This window comes from Vigna unguiculata, chromosome 8, assembly GCF_037176805.1.
Source record: "Vigna unguiculata cultivar grain cowpea cultivar isolate G323 ecotype 2 chromosome 8, ASM3717680v1, whole genome shotgun sequence".
NCBI lineage: Eukaryota > Viridiplantae > Streptophyta > Magnoliopsida > Fabales > Fabaceae > Vigna > Vigna unguiculata.
The window spans coordinates 27,783,240-27,807,442 of record NC_140799.1 but is presented as its reverse complement, the minus strand read 5'-3'; the positions used below and the strand labels follow the sequence as shown (position 1 = coordinate 27,807,442).

Here is a 24,203-nt window from a genome sequence, read left to right as displayed (position 1 = left end):
TCAGAGTTGAACAAATGTCTGAAGATTTGAGTCAACTAATGAATGATACAGTTAAAAAGGTCACTTTGGAAGATATGATGAATATGATGATGATTGAAATGATGAAGATGAATCAGACAGATCAGAAAGAGATGATGAATGCCGCCATACAAAGCTTGCAGAATCAGTCTGAAAAACCAATAGCGGAATCACATCACATTGATATATCTACTGATGGATATAATGATTGTCATAGTGATATGTCTACTGATGGACATATTAAGGAAGTTGCTGAAGTTGATGAAGAAATTAAAGATTCTCACACTAACATATCTACTGATGGATATGTTGATAATGCTCAATGTGATGTGATTCTTTAGAATATTTATATTCAGTTCCTCTTTGTCAAATGTTTTTCCCAATGCTAGTAGATGGTTCACTATGTGAGGGAATCTCTTCTGCACTTCATAAATGTTTTTACTAACTTTCATTTTGAACATTTTGTACTCCTAAATGAGTGTATTCTTCCTAGATCTTTTGACTTCATCAGTTCCTTCATGTGTCACCTCTAGAACATCCCACATCTCCTTTGTGGATTTGCAAACTAAAACCTTGTAAAATTCATCCAAGGTTATTGTAGATGATATGATGTTCTTATCTCTAACATCATAGTGGGCTCTTTTGTTTTCATCAGGTGTCCACAAAGAGAACTCCTTAGGAATAGTTTTATCATTAACAATTTTCATGGGTATAAAAGGTCCATTAACTACAGCATCCCACACTTCCTTATTAATAGATTCTAGAAATAATTTAATTCTAATTTTCCAAAAAGGGTAATTTTCGCCAACAAAGAGTGGTGGTCTATTAATTGAAGCCCCTTCTGCAAAGGTCTGTGAGATATTAGCCATTTCAGGATCGTTTTAATCAATTAATTTTTGAAAACCAGGTCTAGGGCCAATTGTTAGAATAGATGAGACTAATTATCACAAACAAGAGGAGGATGAATTGATTGTAACAAAAATTTACTCCTTTTTGGTTCAAAAATAACTTTCAAAACCTTCTTTAATCAATTGATAAAGAATTAATATGATGCTCAGTTTATGACCCTTTAATCCTTGAATGTTTGTAAAGAATATAAGGAAAGATACAAGAGAAAATGGATTTTATACTGGTTCGATTCTACACGAATCTACGTCCAGTCTCCTTCTAGCAACCCGAGCTAGAAGGTTTCCACTACATCAAAGAGTTTGACAAGAATTACAAGTACTCCTCAATAACTCTAAACCCTAAGATATCAAGACCTTGATAACCCTATCAAGAATTACTTCCTAATACAATGCTACACACAATTGCATCAAGAATATCATCACCTACATAGGGATACATAATTGAAAATCAATAACAAAAGTTAAGGAACGAATACACCTATAAACCAAGCTGAATTTACATGAACATCCTAAGCCAAGCAAGAACATCCTTCCACAATCAATCTTGAACAAATATTGATGAAGGAGTTGTAATTGATTAGTGCTAGCTCAAGAACGCTCCAAGAACTCTTTGATCTCTCTTTTGCACTTTCAAAATTATGAATATTAGGTTGATTACATTCAGTGAGGCATTGGGCTCTTAAACCTGTTTTTTTGTCATAATTAATTGATTACACCTTTTTAATGTAATCAATTAATTCAATACTGAATTCAATACCCATTGAGCATACTTACATAATTGATTACATTAGTAGCTTTAACTAATGAATATGACAGTTTTATCAGAGTTTATTATTTCTTTCGCGCCAAGGATACTTCTAGTAAATTTTGTTGTGATTAATATGGTATTAAGACATCTAGTTTGACTCACAACATCTCTAGACTCAATCATGCAATGAATCTATCTATGACACTACAACATGTGGATTATATTTCTCTTAGACATCATCAAAACTAGAGTCTTGAAGCTCTTCGTTGCTGTGTTCCTTTAAATAACAAATATTACAGTAAATAAAACAAAATATAATAGTAATAATCATAATAATCTTAGTAATAATAATATTATTATTATTATAATTAATATTAATCTTATTTAATGATAATAATAATAATATTATTATTATTTTAATAATTATAATAAAAAGAATACCATTAATAATAATAAAAATATTAATTATAATAACTATAATATTTATTATTATTATAATTATTATTATATTCGTAATAAAAATAATATAACAATAATTATTATAGTTATAGTAATTTTAATAAAAATAATAATTACAATGTAGTAAAAATAATAATAATAATGTTAATGGAAATATTACTACACCTAGGCAGCCTAACACGACTATACGATAAAATCCGCCTACATAGCCTGCAAGCATGTAAACACTTAACAAATGAATCAATGGACAAGCATAAGCGGACTAGGCCGCCTATTTCAAAGGACAGGACGACATTTGCCGACCATTCCAGACTTAGAATATTGAGACAAACCCCTTAAGACCAACAATCATTGAATTAAGGGGGCCTAGGCCAGGCCCAGGTCCACCTACGACCTAATCAATAACCCAGCCCATGACAAGGTCAAACATAATTAATAAACTATAAATACTCATGGACCCCAACAATTAAAGGTATGCATTCATTAATCCCTTAATCACGAGATTTGACTTTCTAAGAATCCTTTGGCTGACTTGAGCGTCAGAGTCTTCTCCACAGGTAACCCCTCTCGGGTCCAAGTCAGTCCAAGCTGTGATACTAGCAGATGGCATACGTGCGCTGAGCAAAAGCCAACTAGAGAGCTTGCGGATTGAGGTAAGGTGATGTTTGTGTCTAACTTCTCTTATTTGTTCTCCGCGAGAACAATTGGCGTCCACCGTGGGGCACGAAGTAACACCTTACGTATCAACCCGCACACTATCGACGATGGTTTCTACTCGTAGTAGAGATGGAGTCACGAAGCAACCTAAAGCAGGTCCCGTAGCGCCTGCTAGCACCACCCCGGACCTAGCCTCCATCCTTGAAGGCCAAGTCAAAATACAACAAGAGCTCGCTCATCTGAAGGAGCGCAGTGCTAATGAGATGGAAGCACTTCGACAAGAAAACTCCCGGTTGAGGAGGAAGATCGAGGCTGGCCCCACCCAAAAGGGGAAAGTCAGGGAAGCATTAAAAGCCTCCAAGTCTCTAGCTTACCAGCCCAATGAGGAAGAAAGTGAGTACAATCCTACCTCGCACACCTTCACCACCACTCAGCAGACACCCATCATCTCTACCCATCACACATACTTCCATCCCACCCTCCCAAGACACATCGCAGCACCCACCACCGCAGCCACCCTTCCTACTACCCATATCCCACCCTACAATTTCACCTCTACTTTTTCTACCCTCGTCCACCACCCCATTCCACCACACCCGTTACCACCCCAACCACCTAGGCGTCGCCACCCTTTCACTAATTCCATCACCAACACCCCTTCTCCCTGCTCAGTCGGAACCCTTCACGTTGGACCGTTATTCGGGAGAAACCGACCTTGGCGAGCACCTCAAAATATACATAACCTATGTCGCCCTCTATACATCACATGATGTCGTCTTCTATACATCCCATGATGTCGTCTTCTACAAAGCCTTTCCCACCATCTTCAAAGGCCCTGCCCTCAAATGGTTCACTACCCTCCCGCCATACTCTATTGACTGTTTTGACACCCTTTCCCACATGTTTACTACTCATTTCACTGGCAACCGCCCACATCAAACCACAACTATCTCACTCCTTGGTGTCAGACAAGAACAAGACGAAACACTGCGAGCTTTCATAGACCGCTTCAGCAAGGCCACCCTATGCACACCCCACCTCAACCAAGAAATGATACTCCAATGTATGGCCCTCACTCTCAAGCTTGGACCGTTCGCCAATAACGTCTACCTCCACCCACCTACATCCATGCATGAACTTAAGCTCTGTGTCGCGGATTACATCTGCATGGAATAGATGCAGACCCTTCACACAAAGTTCACCAATGATTACACTCCCTACATTGCTGCCCCCGATAAACCACCCTCACGGCCTGACCCCAGACCTAAAAAACCTAGACAACCACGCTTTACCAGATATGCACCGCTAAGTGTCCCCAAATCTCGCATTCTTGACGAAGCCCTTCATGTCGCATGCCTCCCATTATCTTTACAGAGAACCTAGACAACCACTTTCACCACAGACGCCGCATGCCTCCCATGATCTTTACAAACGATGATTTCCATGGCGTTGACCACCAGTAGGACGACCCCATGGTCATCATAATCGAACTCCAGAACTACGCGGTCAAAAAGGTCCTCATCGACTAGGGCAGCTCGGTTGACATCCTATACTGGACAACATACCAAAAACTCCAGCTTCCCACCAATGCCATGATCCCATATGATGACCCTATGTCCGGGGAGAAGGTCTCCACTCGTGGGTACATAGACCTCTACATTGTTTTTCACGATGGCACTCAAAACAAAACAAACCCCATCTATTTCCTTGTCGTCGACGCACCTACATCATACAATATTCTCCTAGGCCGACCATCCTTCAACACTCTAGGCGCTATCGTCTCTATGCCACACTTAGCCATGAAATTCCCCTCTCTGTCTGCTGACATCCTTACCATCCACGGCGACCAACAGCTCGCACGAGAATGCTACACGGCTAGCCTATGCCCCCAACTACCCATCCTGAAAACAAATAACATTAAACGCCCACCCGACTCTAACATAGCTTTATCTGGTGATGACTTGGACCCTAGAGTAGGACACGATGCACGTCTTGAACCAGTTGATGACATTGTACCCTTGGAACTCCCTAATGGTCGCACCCTCAAACTGGGCACCGACCTCCAACAAGAATAGCATGATGTACTAACACCCACCCTCATCAAAAACACCGACCTCTTTGCCTGGTCATCCGCTGACTTACCCGGCGTTGACCCTCAAGGCGCGGTCCACAAGCTATCCATTATAAGGTAGCTAGATATGTCTACCAGAAGAAACGGAAACTCGGAGAAGAACGTCGACTGGCAGCAAATTTCGAAGCCGACAAATTACTTAACGCAGGCTTCATTGAGGATGCCCACTACACTACCTGGCTTTCTAACGTGGTTTTGGTCAAAAAAACAAATGGTAAATGGCGAATGTGCGTTGATTATACGGACCTCGATAAAGCCTGCCCCAGAGACGCTTATCCCCTACCCATCATTGACCGGCTAGTGGACGATGAAACCGACAACAAGGTCCTCAGTTTTTTAGACGCATACTCCGGATACAACTAGATTCCAATGGCCACAACCGACATGAACAAGACCGCCTTCATCACCGACGATGCTAACTAATTTTACAAGGTCATGTCTTTCGGCCTAAAAAACATAGGAGCAACTTATCAACGATTGATGGACAAAGTCTTCAACCATATAATGGGCAAGTGTGTTGAAGTATATGTCGACGACATGGTTGTCAAATCTCCAAGTCACCAACAGCATGCGCAGGACTTATCCACAGTATTCTCTGCATTACGGTAGTACAACCTCATACTCAACCCTGAAAAGTTCGTTTTCAGCATCGACCATGGCAAATTCCTTGGCTTTATGCTAACACAACGCGACATCGAAGCGAACCCCGAAAAGTGTAATGCCATCATTGAGATACGAAGCCCCAACAATATCAAAGAAGTACAGCGCCTCATTGGTCGCTTAACCGCCATCTCCCGCTTCTTACCCAAATTAGTCGAGCAAACCCAGCCCATCATCTCCCTATTACAACAAACATTAGTCACACCATCTACAACAAATATTTGCCTAAACCTGGACACGAACCACGCTAAAAACTGGACAACTCCCTACATCCAGTATCTCAAAACCGGTAACCCCCCACTTGATGCTGACAAGAGTTGGCTGGCTAAAGCCGCAAGGTATACGATGATAAGGGATGACCTATACAAGCGCAGATATGGTCAGCCACTCCTCAAATGCGTCACAGTTGAGCAAACCCAATATATAATTAGAGAATTGCATGAAGACATATGCGGATATCACTCCGGCGCGCGAACCATGACCACCAAAAAACTCAGAGCTGGCTACTTCTGGCCAACCATGGAGGTGGATTGCCACACCTTTGTCAAAAAATGCATACCATGCCAGATGTAAGACCCGTGAAAATTAATTAATTAATAAATATGAGTGGTGGGAACTTGATGTCATTTCATGTTAATTGGTATGATGTGGAAAAGTACCAGCTTAAATGGTTGAGAGTACTTTAATTGTGTGAGAGGACTTGGGTTTAAGTCCTATGTATGCCAATTGTGTGTTATTTGGTTTATTATTATTTTGATAATATGTTTGGGCTTGTTAAGTGATAGTATAATCATAAGATTATAATAATTATCATCAAATATGAGTTGGTTGAATGGTTGTGTAATGAATTGGCATTGGGAGGGTCACGGGTTCAAACTTTGATAGACATGAACTAAACCTTATTTTTTTTGTGAGAGGCAGCTCTGGCTTGAATGTGAAAGGGCATAGAAAACCCTAGCAGGGGCAGCCAAGAGGGGCTGAAAAACCACTAATTATCATTAAATAGAAATTAAACCCACCACAAAGCCTATTTTTGCTTTAGCACTTAAACCCAAAATTAAGACACATATAAAAGGTCATTTTAGGTGAGAATGAGGGTTTTGGCAATGTTCTTAATTGGCTTATGAGAGGAGAACGAAATTAGAGAGTGAGAGGTGAGTTTTGGGTGCACAAGAGGCTGAATTGGGAGGAAGTCTAAAGCAAAGCATTGGTGAACAAAGGAACATTCATTTTTTTTCCCAATTTGAATCAAGAAGTCCAAGTTAGGGGAAGTTGTCCATGTGTGTGTAAATTATGTATTGCGTTTTTGCGTCATTGCTTATCTCAAATGTTTTGGGTATGTTATGAATTTCGTGTTTTGTGGGATGAGAATGAAAATGAGTTTATTTGATGTTGTATGCAAGGGTCTTTTATGCCATTATATGATTGGGAGGAGGGTTTTGGTATTGAATGGTTAGGGTTGGTAAAATCTCGAGTTTTATAGTGCAAATTGATATAAAATAGGTTCATATGGGTTGCTTGTTGAAATGGAATGTGTGGTATTGATTATACTATGTTTTAGTATGACTTTGGTTGATTTCATGCAAGAACAAGGGAGAACCTCTGTAATTTTCGCCCCAACGAGTCCCTCTCACCTAAGCGAGAGTTGCAAAAACTCGTTCCTGGTTTTGGGTTGAGAGTCTCGCTCAGGCGACCCGTTTGGTGTTGAGTGACATGTTCTCTCGTTCAGGCGAGAGTGGCTTGCCCAAGCGAGGTCGCAATAAGGCAGGTTGTGTTTTGCATTGAATCCTCGTCTAGGTGAGGGGTTGTGTGTTTGAGCAAAGGAGAGTCTTGCTCAGGTGAGAAGGACTCGCCTGAGCGAGAGATCGTGGTGAGCCATTGTTTCACACTCGTTTAGGCAAAGTGATTCAACTTGAGCGAGACAGATGTACTCACTTGGGCGAAAACCCTTGACTTAAGTGAGAATGATGAGATTTCATGTTTGTGTGTACTATTTGCACGAGTTTGCTTGGTGTTCCTACATTATGGGAATTATATGCATGTGGTTGTGGTGTGTGGGCTTGAGGGACTAAGTCCATAGGATTTGGGATGTGTTTGGCTTGAGTCACGAGCAAGGAGTTCGTGATGGGTGGACCGCATGCAGAACGTGAACGGTTTAGTTCACTAGAGGTACTCTTGTTAGGATGAGTGAGTGATGGAGTTCATCTCATGCTCAACTAAAGAATGCTATGAGCGAGGGAGTTCATAGTAGGAAAGGCGGGTATGCGGGTCCGGGTCTGAGTAAGGAGTTCGGATGAACGAGCGTGATAGTCTGTGAAGCAGAACTACAAGCGGGTTAGGCTTGTGGGTTGGACCACAAGCGAGGAGGTCGTGGAAGCATAGAAAGTCCCAAGATTTAGAGTACATGCATGAACTCATATTGGTTATGAGTGTGGAAAAGTGGGTGTTTTAGAAATCATTAAATAATTATGAATTGGCGGGTGGGATTTATTCCATATTTATTTATGTCTATGTGCATAGCTCATCCTATCTGTTTGTGTGTGGTGATGATCGGGTAAATTTTTATCCGGGAACAGATGATGTTTCAGGTGAGCCAGGAGCTGCATAGTGGCAGAGAGTGGGGACCAGTTACATGGGACTTTTATAAATACTTTTATTGAGTTTTCATGTAATTTAATTACTGCTTTGGATTTCTCAATTGTAATAGAGAATTATGGATATTTTGTTTATTTATAGTGGATATTAAAGTGGTTAAAGTTACAAAAATTTCTCATGTTTTTAGGGAAATGGTTTGATAATAAATGAGGTTTTTTTGTATAAATTGTTATTTTATTTATTTATTTTAATTAATGTCCTATCGGGATGTTATAGTTGGTATCAGAGCAAAAGTTTTGAAAATATTTTAAATATTATAGGACTTTTGGGGAGTGGGCTTATCGATTGATTGTTTGTTGTGTTTAAGTTGAATGTTGTAAAGGTGTGAGTGGCTTTGTTTAACTAAGTGACTGATTTTTAACAGTTGAAATGTGGCGTATTCCAGCTATGACTGCTAACAAGAGGAGAAGGAATGGAAATGGTGATGATGACATCGCGAAGGCTATTCACCGGATGGTGGATGCGATGCGAGCACCTGTAGCAGCGCAGCCCAGAGCAGTGATTACACCAATTAGGGTGCCAAATGTGGAGGATTTCCTGCGACACATGCCAGCAGAGTTCATTGGAAAAGCCTTTCCTAATGAAGCGGATGCATGGCTCCACAAATGTGAGAAAATATTCAAGGTCATAAACTGTGAGGATGAGAAAAAGCTCTTGTTTGCCACCTATTTGCTGAATGAGAACGCAGAGTATTGGTGGGCGGGAATGCAACAACAGATGCAGACCCGAGAGGAACAGGTACACTGGATTAGCTTCAGGACCGATTCTTGGAGAAATATTTTCCTGACACAGCTAGGCAGGACAAGGAAGCTGAGTTCCTCGCACTACAACAGGGAGATATGATAATGCAGGAGTAAGTGAACAAATTTGAGCATCTGGCGAGGTATTACTCACACGCCATGACAGAGGAATGGAGGTGTCTAAAGTTTGAGCGAGGACTCAAACATGAGCTGAAGAAGGTGGTAATGCCTTTAAGGGAGAGAAGATTCCCAGTCTTGGTGGAACAGGCCAAGAGTGCTGAGCACCTAGAGAAGGGCCCCGACCCAGTTGTTCGACATCAAAGGAATGTCACAGAGGCTAGACATATGAAGAAGCCTTATAGCCGTCTTCCTACTCCCTCTGGAGATTTTAAATGCTTCCAATGTAGGGGAGCGCACTTGAAGAGGAACTGTCCTCAATTAAAGAGTCAAATCGGTGGACAAGGGAGCAGTCGCCATTGCTTCATATGTGATCAGGTGGGGCATTTTGCTAACCAATGCCTAGAAAAGAAGACCAGTGCGACGAAGAAACCATCAGTTCCTGGATTAGATAGACCTAAAGCTACTGGAAGGGTCTTTGTTATGACCTCTACATAAGCTACACAGTCAGGTAATCTTATCATGCAATCTTGTTTACTTGGGGGGCAGAATGTGCTTGTATTATTTGACTCTAGAGCAATGCATTATTTTATTTCTGATGCATGTGTGGCGAAACTGAGCCTGGGGAGACGTGACTTGGATTGTGAGTTGTTGGTTTCAACTCTATCTTCGGGTCAGGTGGCTACCAGTTTAGTCTATGTTAGGTGTGTGATTGAAGTGGCAAGTCGCATATTCAAAGTGAACTTAGTGTGCTTACCTTTGGAGGGATTGGACGTTATACTGGGGATGGACTGGCTGTCTAACAACCACATCATGATCGACTATGGACGACGCAGTTTGGTATTCCCAGAACCTACAGGGTTACATTTGATTTCCACTCAGGAGGTATTGAAGGAACTACAGGGAGAGGCCACATGTTTTATGGTGGTGGCCAAACCAGAGAAGAAAAGTGATTAAGAGATGATCCAATCTATACCGGTGGCTAATGAATATGCAAATGTTTTTCTGGATGAAGTGTCAAGATTGCCGCCAAGTCGAGACATCGACTTCACTATTGATTTAATCCCTGGTGCAGGTCCAGTGTCGATGGCTCTATACAGAATGGCACCTGCAGAGCTGGCAGAACTCAAGAAGTAAATTGAGGAACTATTAGAAAAGTAATTTATCCGACCAAGCACGTCACTGTAGGGAGCTCCAGTCTTATTGGTGAAAAAGAAGGACGGGAGTTCGCGACTTTGTGTGGATTACAGGCAGCTAAATAAGCTGACAATAAAGAACAAATATTTGTTGCCGAGGATTGACGATTTGTTAGACCAGTTGAAGAGAGCAGGGGTATTCTCCAAAATAGATTTTAGGTCGGGGTATCACCAGATTCTGGTTAAACCGGAAGATGTACAAAAGACGGCATTCAGGTCCAGATATGGTCATTATGAATATGTGGTGATGCCATTTGGAGTGACGAATGCGCTAGTAGTATTCATGGATTACATGAATAGGATTTTCCGACCCTGGCTGGACAAGTTTGTTGTCGTCTTTATTGATGACATTCTTATCTACTCGAGGACTCGGGAAGAACATGTTGATCACCTGAGAGTGGTACTGGGGGTACTCAGAGAACACCAGTTGTATGGCAAGTTGCCTAAGTGCGAGTTTTGGCTTGAAGAAGTGCAATTTCTCGGACATGTCATCTCAGTCAAGGGTATTGTAGTGGACCCGGCTAAGATTGAAACAATGCTTAAGTGGGAAAGGCCTAAGACAGTAACAGAGGTGAGGAGTTTCTTAGGCTTGGCAGGTTATTACAGGAGGTTTGTAGAGGGGTGAAGAGGTGTTTAACTACTACAGAAGGTGAATCCATTGACACAGCTCACAAGGAAGGATCAGCCATTCTCTTGGACTGAGAAATGTGAAGAATGTTTTGAGGAGATGAAGAGGTGTTTAACTACAACTCCAATACTCGTAATTCCAGACACTGGTAGGAAGTTTGAGGTGTACTGTGACGCCTCTTACCTAGGATTGGGGTGTGTGTTGATGCAACAAGGGACGCCAGTTGTAAGATCCGCAGAATTTAATTAATTAAATAAATAATTAATTAATAAATGCGGGTAGGTAGTGCATTTATGACATTAAATTTTGTTGTGTATGACGTGGAAAAGTACTAGCTCAAGTGGTTGAGAGTACTTGATTGTGTGAGAGGACTTGGGTTTGAGTCCTAAGTATGCCAATTGTGTGTTATTTAGTTATTATTGTTTTAATAATATGTTGGGGCATGTTTGTATGACATAATACTCGAATTGTGTGAGTTAGCAAGAAACATGAGTTGGCCTAATGGTTTAGTATTGAATTGGCTTTGGCTTGGTTGACGGTTCGAACCTTGGTGAACTCAAAATTGCTTTTTTTCTTTTTTTTTACTAAAAAGTTAGTATGGCCTGAATACGAAAGGGTAGAGACAACCCTAGCAGAATTGAAAAATAACTAAATGATGGGCCTTGACTAGCAATTAAAATACCATTAAGGCTATTTTTTGTTTTTGCACTTAACACCACTATTAAGGCACCTATAAAAGGTCAGAATTTTGTGAAAAGAGGGTTTCTGCAGTTCTAGTTTTGAATCAATTGTGTGATGAGCGAATTGGAGAGGATTGGGAGATTTCCTAGGGCAAATTGTGGAAGCACTAAGGGAGTTTCGTGTTGGGCAAGAAGAAGAGCTGTAAGCTTATACTTTTGCAAGGGGAAATTCCAGGTTAGGGGAGCTGAGCCAAATTTCTGTGTTGTCGTATTGTCTTGCATGATCTTTGATGAAACCATGTCTGAATTTCGTGCTGCACATGAAGGGATTTTGGGGTTATGGGTTTTGGGTCCTGTTTTATTGAATTATGGCCTAAAAGCATGAAAATAATGGGGTATGCACTACCTATTCTCTAATTGTGCAAAGTTGAGTTGCTGGGGATCTATTTTAGTGTCCAATTATGCGCTTATGACTAATGAGATTGTGTTGAATAAAATGGTATGAAATTGGAGTATATTTTGGGTGCGATTGTTGTTGTTGTGTGCGTGAAACAGTGCCAGAGTTTGCATGTCTCGCTCAGGCGAGCCAGGCTCGATTAGGCGAAATATGCAGGGACTCAGAAATCTCTCTCTGCTTGAGCAGTTCACTCAGGCGAGGTGATTTGGTCTTGGGCGACAGACCATCTCCATTAGGCGAGTGTGACTCGCCCAAACGAGAATCCGTGTGTGTCTCGAGTGTGTTGGTTGCGCATCTCGCGCAGGCGGGGTTTGTTGTTTAGGCGAAAGTGCGTCTCGCTCAAGTGAGAGTCTCTCGCCTAAGCTAGAGTTCGAAGAACATTCTGATGGTGGTTTAACTCGCAGCCCAAGCGAGAGATGAGAGTCTTGGACGAAACATGATCTCGCCTAGGCGAGTGTAACTCGCCTAGGCGAGGGTTCATGGTTGGTTTTGTGTATGGTGCTCGCTCAGGCGAGGTAACCTAGCCTAAGCGAGATGAACTGGAATGCTTAGGCGAGAGATGGAAGTTTAAGTCCAGGGATGGATGGATGATAAGTTTAAAAGCAATAAATTTTGCAGTATTGGATTGACTGAAGTTTGAATGGTGATGCGTGATCTATGAGGCTTCTAAGATATCTCGATGGTGAGCTTGTTGGTGTTCCATGGGTTATGCCTCGAAACGTATCCTTGAATTGTGGCTCAGGATAGGGGTTAAGCACGTGGCATTCTATGGGTTGTGGCCCGAAATGATTTCCCTTGAGTTGTGGCTCGGGATAGCGGATGAACACGAGGAACCTTTGAGTTGTGGCTCGGGTTGGCGAGTGTGCCGGTGTGAGTGTGCTGGTTGTGGCCAGTACAGATGGGTCCGGATGGATTGCCCTCCTCAGTGATTCACTAACGAGTTTGGTAGTTCTGGGACACTACGGACTATGTTCGTATTCGGGAACTCCACCTGGTGTTACGGTGTGTGATCCGTAGCATGGTTTCTGCACGTGCTCTATCAGTTGTGGCCGATAGGTGAGGCAGCAAGGCGCCTTGAGATATTTAATAAAAGATGTAGAACACTGCTAACACAATTGTGGCCATGTTAAAGAATTGTAGCGAGTTTCCCTGATGTACTTTAATATACGTGGTGGTGGCCATGTGGAGGGAAGGTAACGAGTCTTCCACGAAGTGCATCGGTGTACATGGTAGTGGCCATGTGATGGAAATGGAGTAAGTTCTGTGGGAAATGAAAGGATATTATATATGGTTGTGGCCATGCGGTATAAGGGAAGAGTTTGTGTTATTGATGTATTATTTTTATTGATTATACATGTATATGTGTGTTTGGTATATTTTTATGTGTTTCATCTGTTAGCTCACCCTATTTGCTTGTGTTTGGCGATGATCGCGTACGCGGTACACGTGAGTAGGTGATGATGCAGGTGGAGCTGGTGAGGCTTAGTTGTGGAGAGAGGATGATCATAGGATCTTTTTCTTTATGTTTTCTTTATTTTATTTGAAATGGATTGTAAAGGCTCATGGAATATTTTGATTATACTTGCAGTTTTGTATTTATGGACTTATTAGTAAATTAATAAAGTTTTAAATTTCCCGTGTTTTGGGAAATGGGGTATTATTAAATGTAAGGTAATTAATTACTTTATTTTATTTTATTAAATTCGTAATATCCTGACGGGATGTTACATTAGTGGCGTATGCTTCGCGACAATTGAAGGTACATGAGAAAAATTACACGACTCATGACTTGGAGCTAGCAGCTATTGTATTTGCTCTTAAGTCTTGGAGGCACTATTTGTACGTCTCTCAATTTCAAGTATTCGGCGATCACAAAAGTCTGAAATACTTGTTTGATCAAAAGGAGTTAAATATGAGGCAGCATAGCTGGATGGAGTACTTGAAGGACTACGACTTTGAATTGTGCTATCACCCGAGCAAGGCAAATGTCGTAGCCGACGCTTTGAGTCGAAAGAAGATGCACATTTCTTGCATGATGGTAAAGGAGTTGGAGCTGATTGAGAAACTTTGATATATGAATCTGGGAATGCAGTTTGGGCAAGATTTCATACAGTGTAGCTTGTTGAAAGTCACCAATGAGTTTTTGAATGAAATCTGTGAGGCTCAGGGATAGGATATGGAATTACAACAGTTTGTCAGATGGTTGGGTGTAACATCCCTAAGGAATATTACTTAATTAAAATAAACTAATATACAAAGTGAAATTTAAAAGTGCAATTTTATTATTCCCAAAGCGGGAAAATTTAAAAATGTGTAAACACGCGCCAAAATTTATATGAAATTAAATCATAATGTCGATACAATTCCAAAATGTCAAACATAATGAAAGCATAGTAGAAATATCCCTAGCTCTAATCCCAGCTATCCCTCACTCCATCACCTGAGCACCATTAGCATCACCTGTACCATCACCTGCTCCCGTGTAACGAATTACACGATCATCGCCAATCACAAACAGAAAGGGTGAGCTCATAAACTGTTAACATATAAGTTAATAAAAAAAATCAAGATAAACTCATCTATTTTATTCTAGTTAATTCTTGGCTAAGACCTTAATCCCCAAGGCTTTTCAACCTTCACAACACACAAATAGTTAGCCTCGGATATAGGGTTTATGTTTCTCACACGAACCTGCCCGCTCGTGGTCCTGCCTCTAAGAACCTCCCCGCTTGTAGTCTTGCTCTACGAACCTCCCCGCTCGTAGTCCTGCTCTACGTACCTACCCGCCCGTAGTCCAACACACGTGATCCACTAGCTACGTACCTCCCTACACACAGCATCTCTCAAGTGTGAGCACGAGACATACGAACCTACCTTGCTCGTATCCCCACACGAGAGTAACAGGATATAAACCTTCCCACTCATATCATCACGTGTTCACCACCATCTATGAACCTACCCGTTCATGGCACAGCATCCCCTGATCCAAGTCTCACATCACAACATGATAACAAAAACAAGAAAAGCACATTACGCTACACAGGGTACATACTCAAGTTGGTCTTAGGGATTCCAATGCTTTCACGAACCTGCCCGCTCGTGGTAAACTCTATGAACCTCCCCGCTCGTAGTCCAACTCTACGGACCTCCCCGCCCGTAGTCTAACACACGTGATCCACCAGCTACGAACCTCCCCGCTCGTAGCATCTCTCAAGTGTGAGCACGGAACATACGAACCTCCCTGCTCGTATCCCCACACGAGAGTATCAGGATATGAACCTCCCCGCTCATATCATCACATGTTCATCACTAGTCATGAACCTACCCGCTCATGACAACATCAAGCATATCCCAGACCAGGACCAACACAACAAGCCATGCAAAACATATCACCACGCACCGTGCCACTACACCATCGCCTAGCGCAGCCTAAGCACCACTAGGCGAAATGGAAATATAGACCGCCTAGCGGTTCCACCTAACCGACAAGCGCCACAACTCACAAGACATCCCTGTTTCCTACTATCGCCTGATGGTCCACTCTACGCCGCCAGGCACTACACCATTAAAGTGACACTACTGGGTTTAGATACTCTAATTCATTTCCTAGCATTCAACCATTCAATTCTCAAACATCCAAAAATCAACATACACATTCATATATTCCAAATTACAACATCACAACACATATGCATCTTTCAAGTATAAACACACATTCCTCTCTTTTATAATTCATATATACTTACCTCTTAAATCAATTTCAACACACACTTTAGTTTCCCCTTCTCATTTTCTCTAATCACATGCTTACGAAAACTGCACAGACTGGAAATATCGGTGGCGCCTAGCGGCATAAAAATAGCTCCGGGCGAGACCTGCTCCGCGAAAACACGAACAACAACGTTTTTCGTAAACAGAACAGCACAGTCATCGCCTGGCAGCAGCTCTTTACCACCAGGCGGTTCTTAACAAAAACCTAGAAAATAGGTTGTTTTAACATGAGTCGCTCGGCGGTAGTTTACGTGCCGCCAGGCGGTGCATACAGTTCTGGAAAAATATCCCATATTTTTTCAGCACCTGTGAAGAACCCTAAATTCCCAACTCTCATTCCTTTCAATTACACGCATAAAATTAAGACCATTTGGTTTCTTCCGATCCCGACCCCAACAAGGCGGCCCTCGCCTCCTTCACATATTTTCCTCCACCATATGTAGTGGGCAGCTCCGCCTTCCTTTTCGTTCCCCCGTGCACGTGCACTTCCACTAGGGACTCTTGTAGATTGGGAACTTCATTGCTCCCAACAACCTTCGTCGCCTTCTCCTTCCTCAACGTCTGAAAAAGTGTCAAGTTCTTTTTCCCAGCTTGTGCCATGTGCCCTGCATTATTTACCCCAAACGTTGGTTAGTTAACTTACACACACCATAGCACTTAAAATTACAAAAAGATACCTTCAATATCAACAATTGGATGAACCGAATTATAAACCCTAACTAAGCCCTTAGTGGGCAGCCTATCATTAAATTTCATCAGCGTCTCCACCACCTCCTTATCCGCCACCGATAATATCTCAATCTTCATGTCCTTATACTGCCTAGGGTTATTGGTCCAACTAAATGGGAACTTAGTGCTCCCGTCATCGTTATAGAAATACGACCTCCCAGCCTCATTCACTACTACTTTGAAGAATCCATCCTTGAAATGTTTGAATGACTGGGTGAACGCGTCCAGCCTGCTTATATTCGATCGGCTCACCAACGATAACCACGTTGTCGGATGTCGTGGCCTTGTGTCATAGAAATACAAAAAAGCCTACGGAGAGGGTTGCATGTACAATGACTGGTAGAGAACACGAAAGGCTTACAAGTATGCCCAACTATTCGAATGCAGCTAGGTAGGGGCAACGTTTAGTAGACAAAGTACCCATGGTAAAGTCATCAAATGGTAGCCTCACGTGCAATTGTGAAAAATGGCACATATATATGTAGAAAAACTTTTTAGCCACTCCCTCTTGGCCATGACAGACGCATTCAACGGCACTCACCCGCTCCAAAGACATTATATCACGGCTTACATCTCTCCCCACGATAGGAGTACAGTTAAGCCATGACTCAAGCAATCTCGACCATCTAAATAATGAAGATTGGTTCTGGACATCCGCAATGACCCATTCATAACCGGCCTTAGCCGACCAACTACTCTCTGCTATCTCCTCTAGAGGGTCTTCTCTCACCTCAGTCACCGTCTCCATCGGAATCCTCCCCATCCCAACCATAGGACCACCACTCCCATCATCAGATTGTCTACCTCCATCTTCCCTAGACCGTCCACTCCCACTACTCGATGAAGATAATGACATACTATCGCTAGTACTAGACATACCTTTTTTTAATAAGTAAGATGCCTGCAAGAACACATAACTTATCAGACAACTCTAACGCACTAAAATCATTGCTCTCAGATCTCTTAAAAATGAACCAACGTAAACAAACTTTCCACAACAACCACATTTATAAATAGCGATCTGAACCGCTACAACTCCTTCCCCCCAAAAGTTACAAGACACACGAAGCGTCACAATCCACACGAAATGTCACAATACTTAAAACGGCAGCGCAAAACCCTTCTGATTAGACCTCTAACATCTACCACCTTTTCACCTACCACCACCTATTACGACTTTAGCCTTAACACTATTCATCACACTTAAAGGCTGGGGGACTGGTGTATTACACCTAAGCGGCCCAACAAAACTGCTCACACTTCTCATCCTATGCCATTATAGTTATACCGACATAGGCTGGGGGACTGGTGTACTGCACCTAGGGAGCTGATGAGTTTAAATTTTTGCCCTCATTTAATGTGTAAATTAGGGGATTTAATTGAATTTTTGTGCTTAAAGATTGATTTAATTAGGATTTGTGAGTATTGGATTTATTGAGTACATTTGGTAAAAATGGCGTAAAAATTGATTTTAGTTGCATAAAATATTATTGGATATTCTAACGTTTGTTAATGCAGCTGAAGTTTAATTTGGGTCATTAAAAGTGTATATTTGAAATATTAAAAGTTATAAAATAAGTCCAAAATCAAGAAATTCTGGAAAAGAATAATTCAGGAGCTAAATGCACCCCCTAGTTTTTATTTACACACTCCTTCTAAAGTGGACCATCAAAAACTTGTTCTGCACCCCCCAGTTTTTACTAAGTCGCACCCCTCCTACCACTTAAATTACACTCAACCAGATCATGTAATGTGGCAATCCTAACCTTTCAAATCAGGCCAACCATATGCTGACACGTGGCAATAATCCTTGCACTAACAAGTTGTCCAATGGAAGGCTGCCACGTCATTGTCTTCAACCCTAGCCTCTTCTCCTGGAAACCCTAGCAACCACGGCCACCATAGTAGCACTCAGCCGCCACTCTCGCCGTCAAATTGTCGGCGGCCATTGCGACAATCACTTGCACGTTGAATTTGCTCCACCTTCGCCGAAAAATGCATCTGACCAGCATCCATGCCGTCACGCGCAGCCAAGGGAGGAAGGAGGAAGGAAGAGCAAACCCTAATTTTGGAGAGAGTGTTTGTGCCACATGTCAGCATCTGATAGGGCAGTCAAATTGGTCAACTGGTCAAAATTGGTCAACTAGTCAAAGCTAGCAGTCAACTCTGGTCAAAACTGTAAAAATGGTTAAACAAGAGGGGCAGAATTGGAAATTGGACAGAAATTAATTTACTAATTAATTAAATAAAGATAAAATATTTTAGCAGCCGAACAGATAAAGTCCAAGTCCGATTGAAGCCTATATAAAGAGACCTAAGGGAGCAAAAGGGAGAAACTTGGCAACTCTCTAGTTTTGGCAAACACTGTCATCCACTACATCTCTCATTCTTCCTTTCTTTTATTTTCTTTCCTTCACCATATTTTATCATGTATTCCATCAAAGCCATGGAGGGCTAAGCTTTTAGTGTTGATTCCACTATAATTTCTTAATTGGATTCTGAGGTTAGATGAATTAATTTATTTGTTATTTTGATTATTGTTATGGTTTTTGTTTATCTATGTCCTTTGTTTCTTAATTGAATAGAAAATAATGATTTTGAATCTACACGCATGCTAATCATATGAGTTAAAAGGTTTTTAAATTAAATTGAGACTTTACTTTGATTTTATTTAAAAACTTTCATTTAATTAAATAAGTTTTTGCCAATAATTGAGATTGTACTTTGATTAAAGGTAATCACTTTAACTAAAATTAGTCAAGACTTTACTTTGATTAATTAAGTTTTCTATTTGGTGAGGAAACAAAGGAATAGACATGATTAGGCATAGTAAAATTTAATTGAGACTGTACTTTGGTTGAATTTACTATGGATAATCTAAAAGTTCTCACTTTTAATTGAGATTGTACTTTGGTTAAAAGTGAGAACGCCAACAAATTAATTGAGACTTTACATTGATTGATTTGTAAATCAACAACAATAATTAATTTAATAATAATCTCTAGATAACCAATGAAGAATCCTATTTTGAAAAAGCAGTGGAATTGACCTATTTTCTATTACTTGCTTACAATCTTTTATTTGTGTGACATTCACTCTTTGCATATCAAAACCCCCATATTTTTATTATTACTAGTTTTAATTGCAATTTTATAAGAATCAAATATTTGAGATCAATTTCGTATTCATTGTGAGACGACTCAGGGTTATCTTAACCCTAACTATTTTGTTCACTACTAACTTGGTAATACTGAAGTTGCTAAAGTTAAGTAGTGGTAATTTGATCGCTTAACGACAGCGATATCAAATTTGGCGCCAAAACTACTCACACTTCTCATCTTATGCCGCTATAGTTATACCGACATAGGCGGGGGGACTGGTGTACTGCACCTAGGCAGCCTAACACGACTATACGATAAAATCTGCCTACATAGCCCACAAGCATGTACACACTTAACAAATGAATCAATGAACAAGCATAAGCGGACTAGGCCACCTATTTCAAAGGACAGGACGACATCTGTCGACCATTCCAAACTTAGAATATTGAGACAAACCCCTTAAGACCAACAATCATTGAATTAAGGGGGTCTGGGCCTGGCCCAGGCCCACCTACGACCCAATCAATAATCCAGCCCATGACAAGGTCAAACATAATTAATAAACTATAAATACGCATGGACCCCAACAATTAAAGGTACCCATTCATTAATCCCTTAATCACAAGATTTGACTTTCTGAGAATCCTTTGGTTGACTTGAGCGTCGGAGTCTTCTTCGCAGGTAACCCCTCTCGGGTCCAAGCCAGTCCAAGCTGTGATACCAGCAGATGGCATACATGCACCGAGCAGAAGCCAACTAGAGAGATTGTGGATTGAGGTAAGGTGATGTTTGTGTCTGACTTCTCTTATTTGTTCTCCGCAAGAACAGAAATAATATAATAATATTAATAATTGGAACAATTATAATACAATTATAATAATAAAAAAAATTATTATTTTTATTATTATAAAATAATAAGAATAATTTAATAATATTAATAATAATAATAATAATAATAATAATGTAGTTGTAGTGGTATTTTTGTAAATATCGAGAGTGGCATTTTAATAGATAATGATGGTAGTAAGGGTATTCATTGGTGGCATTGTATATTCAGAAAAGTAGGAAGGACGTTTTAGTAAATTAGGTAGTATTTGGATGCAAAATGACCAAATAACTAAAAGTAAGTATATACATTAAAATTTTAAGTAGGGGTGAATTGTATATATATGGTAGACTTCACTAGATCAATTTCGTATACCCTATGTTTCGTTTACAATTTTTTTTTCACTGTGTTCAGTCATGTTTATTTACACTCATATAGGTTGTACATTAGAAGTTTCATTCCATTATTTTTATAATTTTCTTTAAAGGTAATTAAAGAAAATTATAAAAATAAGGAAACTAAATTGTGAATATATTGTGAATTTTACTTCCTTTCGTCTAGTTTGATTTCATTGAATATATTGTGAATTTTACTTCCTTTCGTCTAATTTTACTTAAAAGCATTTGGAACTGATTATGTGTGGTAATTTTATGTATTCTTTTATGATTTTCTACAATATTTAGCAAAACAGAACTTGAGCAACTTTAAGGTAGATTCTAGAACATTCAAATTTTGCCCCCACAACTCAAGCAGAAGATATGGTGCTTAAGCCACACGAAGAAAACTTCACCATGAAGTAACCTCAAACACCAAGATTGGTGCTCAACCCATGGAGGAAACCCATCATTGAAGGAAAGCTCTGTGACCAGACTGCAAGAAATGCACTTAAGATTCAAGGAAACCTTCCATGGGAGGAAAACTCAGATGCTTTGCCACCATGATTAGAGTTACAACCATCCCAGATTTTTCTATAAGTTAAGGGGCAGAACCCCTTCATAACATCCAGAATTTGAGTAGATCATAGTTTCTCTTTTTAAATTCTCTCTCTTCACTTGTAAAATCTTTCAAAATCTAGAGGAAACATGAAGAAGGGGCAGCTTCTCCTAGGATCAATTGTTAGAATCATCATGAGTTGTTGAACTTCCAAGTGTTGGGATTGGATGTAGCTCTTATGAACTTATGAATGGTATTGTTTTATTGTTTTACTCAACCTTATAGATCCAATTGAGTCATCTGAAGCTGTTAGGAGACAAACATGTCCTTATATGACTCAATTGGTAATGAAGCTTCATGCACGGAATTGGTGAAGAATTAAAGCTTCCTTGTAGTGTTGGAGAAGATGGATCGAAGTTTAGATGAATGTTGGTAGTGGAATGTAGTGTGAAGAGGTTCCTAAGAGGTTAGGCTAACTTAGGGAAGAAGGCTATAGGGGAATTCTAGGTGAATAGCTCTAGCAATTGGACTCTCAAGACAAATGAATCACAGAGTGCTCTCAACATGTATCTTTGCATTAATCTCAAGAGTAACCTTAGAATGAGTGTGGAGGCTTGCTTATATAGCCTAGTATTCGGCCAGCCACACTAATTAAGCATGTGCACACTTAATTCTAGATATAGATCTAGATCTCCTTATTTGGTGGATCAAAGGACATGTGGCACTTCACACCTTCCACATTGTAGCATGTGCTTCAGGTGATGAAAATGCTAGGCTAGCCATTCGGCCAAGGATGAGTTCAATGAGGCCGATAGCCCAGTTGAACTTAAACTTGGTGAATTTTGATCCAATCCATACTGAAGCACATATTATTAAAAGATGGCCCAATTACATTTGTTGAAATACAATCTAGACAAATGTATCTATCTAAATCTTAATATCCTCCTTGGCTCATTTGAATAATAGATGAATAGCTTTGGGCTTCAAAGGATTTTGAGAATCGCCATCTTCTTGAATCTTTTTAAGCATTCCTTTAGTGATTAGGCCTGGTGGGTTTGGGCCTTGTGTTCGGTGATAGAGGTCGTACCCCACTAAATTAAAACGATTAAAATGCAGTATGTGACAGTTGAACCAAGTCGTCTCCCAACGACCAATGTTCGTGTTCAAAGCTTCAATTTCCAGAATTAAACACAAGGTGGGGTTGGCAGATTTTGATTCACAACAAACTTCAATTTGCAGATAAATTTAACAGTTATATGAACACGCAATGATTCCTTGATTCAATTGAAAGTCCACCAATCACAAATTACCAAATTAATTGTTCTATTCGAATTTGCTCTCATGAATCCTAAGTAATCAACTAAGCGAAAATTACCATGGATTCATTGTCACTAAGCGCAACAAATTTCATGCAGTTAACACCCACATATTGAAGCAAGTTGTGACAAAACTCATAAACATTAAGCATGAATACGAGCCATTAATGTGCACACACGAATTTGAGATTAAGTATGCATAAAAAATGTGTTTATCATCTAAACACAACCTGAAATAGAGGCAATTTTGAATGGAACCCCAAAAAACGACCAACAATCTCATGGTTTCATTTCAATTTCGTCAAGGAATCAATGCAATAAGGTTAGCTAGACATCAAAATGGAACAATCCCAAGCACTTCAAATCTGAAACAGAACATCAAAAATCAAAAACCCTAACTTATGAATTCTGAAAACGCAAATCAAGATCAAAAGAGAGATTTCAAAGCTTTAATGGAATGTAAAATGGTGTTGTGATATATAAATACGAAAACCCCATCAATGGGTGTTGTTCCAAGTCAATAAATTCCACAAAATGAACTGCCCAAGCTAGAAAACGAATTCAAAACCTAAAACCCTCATGGGGAGCTGTCAAATGTGCATAAAAACGGTAAAAACTAGGCAAAAATGTGAAAAAATGCAAGGAACACCTCCATGGAAGCTTGGAGAACAAAAAATGGAGGTTGGAGAGAATGGGGAAGAAGAAGAGTGTGGCTCCTTGCATGCATCCAGACCTAATTTCGTGGTCCCATCACCCCTTGCCATAGTAATTACAAAAATGTCATTCTGCCACTCAGAATTACAAAAATGTCACTCTTGGGCCTCTAATGTTGGCCCATTCACTCAAATGACGTGGAAATGATGTGGCAATGATGTGGCAAGTCTCTTCAACTAAATATTAATGTCCAAGCTCCAAAATTGCTTCACCCAAATACCTAAATATAATTAAAAACGAAAATTAGGCCAAATAATGCGAAATTAACTCGGATTTGGAATAGTGGCCCAATAAAGCCTAGCAGATGAAAAACACACTAAAGATGAACAATTAAGCATTGAACAACTACCAAATGGATACACAAAGGCTAGTGGAATGGAGGAAAATAATGACTCATCATTGGGCTTGATGGGGTTGGGCCCAAGTTATCAACTGGTGTAAAGAGTCTTAATTGGTAATGCAAATAGTTCATTCATCAAGGGTGAGACTAGGGATGTCAACAGTACGGATGGCAACGGGGCGGGACGGGCACGCGTTTTGCTATCCCATACCCATCCCCATAGAAAAAATTCATCCTCATCCCCATACCCAAACCCAACGGGTATCAAACTTTTATCTCATCCCCATCCCTACAGGGTAACGGGTATAATCTTGTACCCATACCCACATCCGTTTTCTTACTACTTCAATAATAATTTTGATTAATTTGTATAAAATAATAAAAAATTATGGTAAAAGAAACATTATATTATCAAATAT

General features: G+C 40.3%; 2 protein-coding genes across 2 annotated transcripts; one reads left to right on the top strand and one right to left on the bottom strand.

The window, feature by feature from the left end:
* Window positions 1-488: 488 nt before the first annotated feature.
* On the bottom strand, window positions 489-887 carry LOC146884308 (uncharacterized). Its single transcript, XM_085665944.1, has one exon. It carries the CDS (start codon window positions 885-887, stop codon window positions 489-491), a length of 399 nt encoding a protein of 132 aa, XP_085522070.1.
* Window positions 888-9,672: 8,785 nt separating this feature from the next.
* On the top strand, window positions 9,673-10,050 carry LOC114195022 (uncharacterized). The gene has a single exon (XM_028085422.2). The coding sequence runs from the start codon at window positions 9,673-9,675 to the stop codon at window positions 10,048-10,050; it is 378 nt and encodes a 125-aa protein (XP_027941223.1).
* Window positions 10,051-24,203: the final 14,153 nt, after the last annotated feature.

Coding starts and splice junctions, on each gene's coding strand:
- LOC146884308 (XM_085665944.1), bottom strand. CDS start 887: ATGGCTAATATCTCACAGACCTTTGCAGAAGGGGCTTCAATTAATAGA.
- LOC114195022 (XM_028085422.2), top strand. CDS start 9,673: ATGCATTATTTTATTTCTGATGCATGTGTGGCGAAACTGAGCCTGGGG.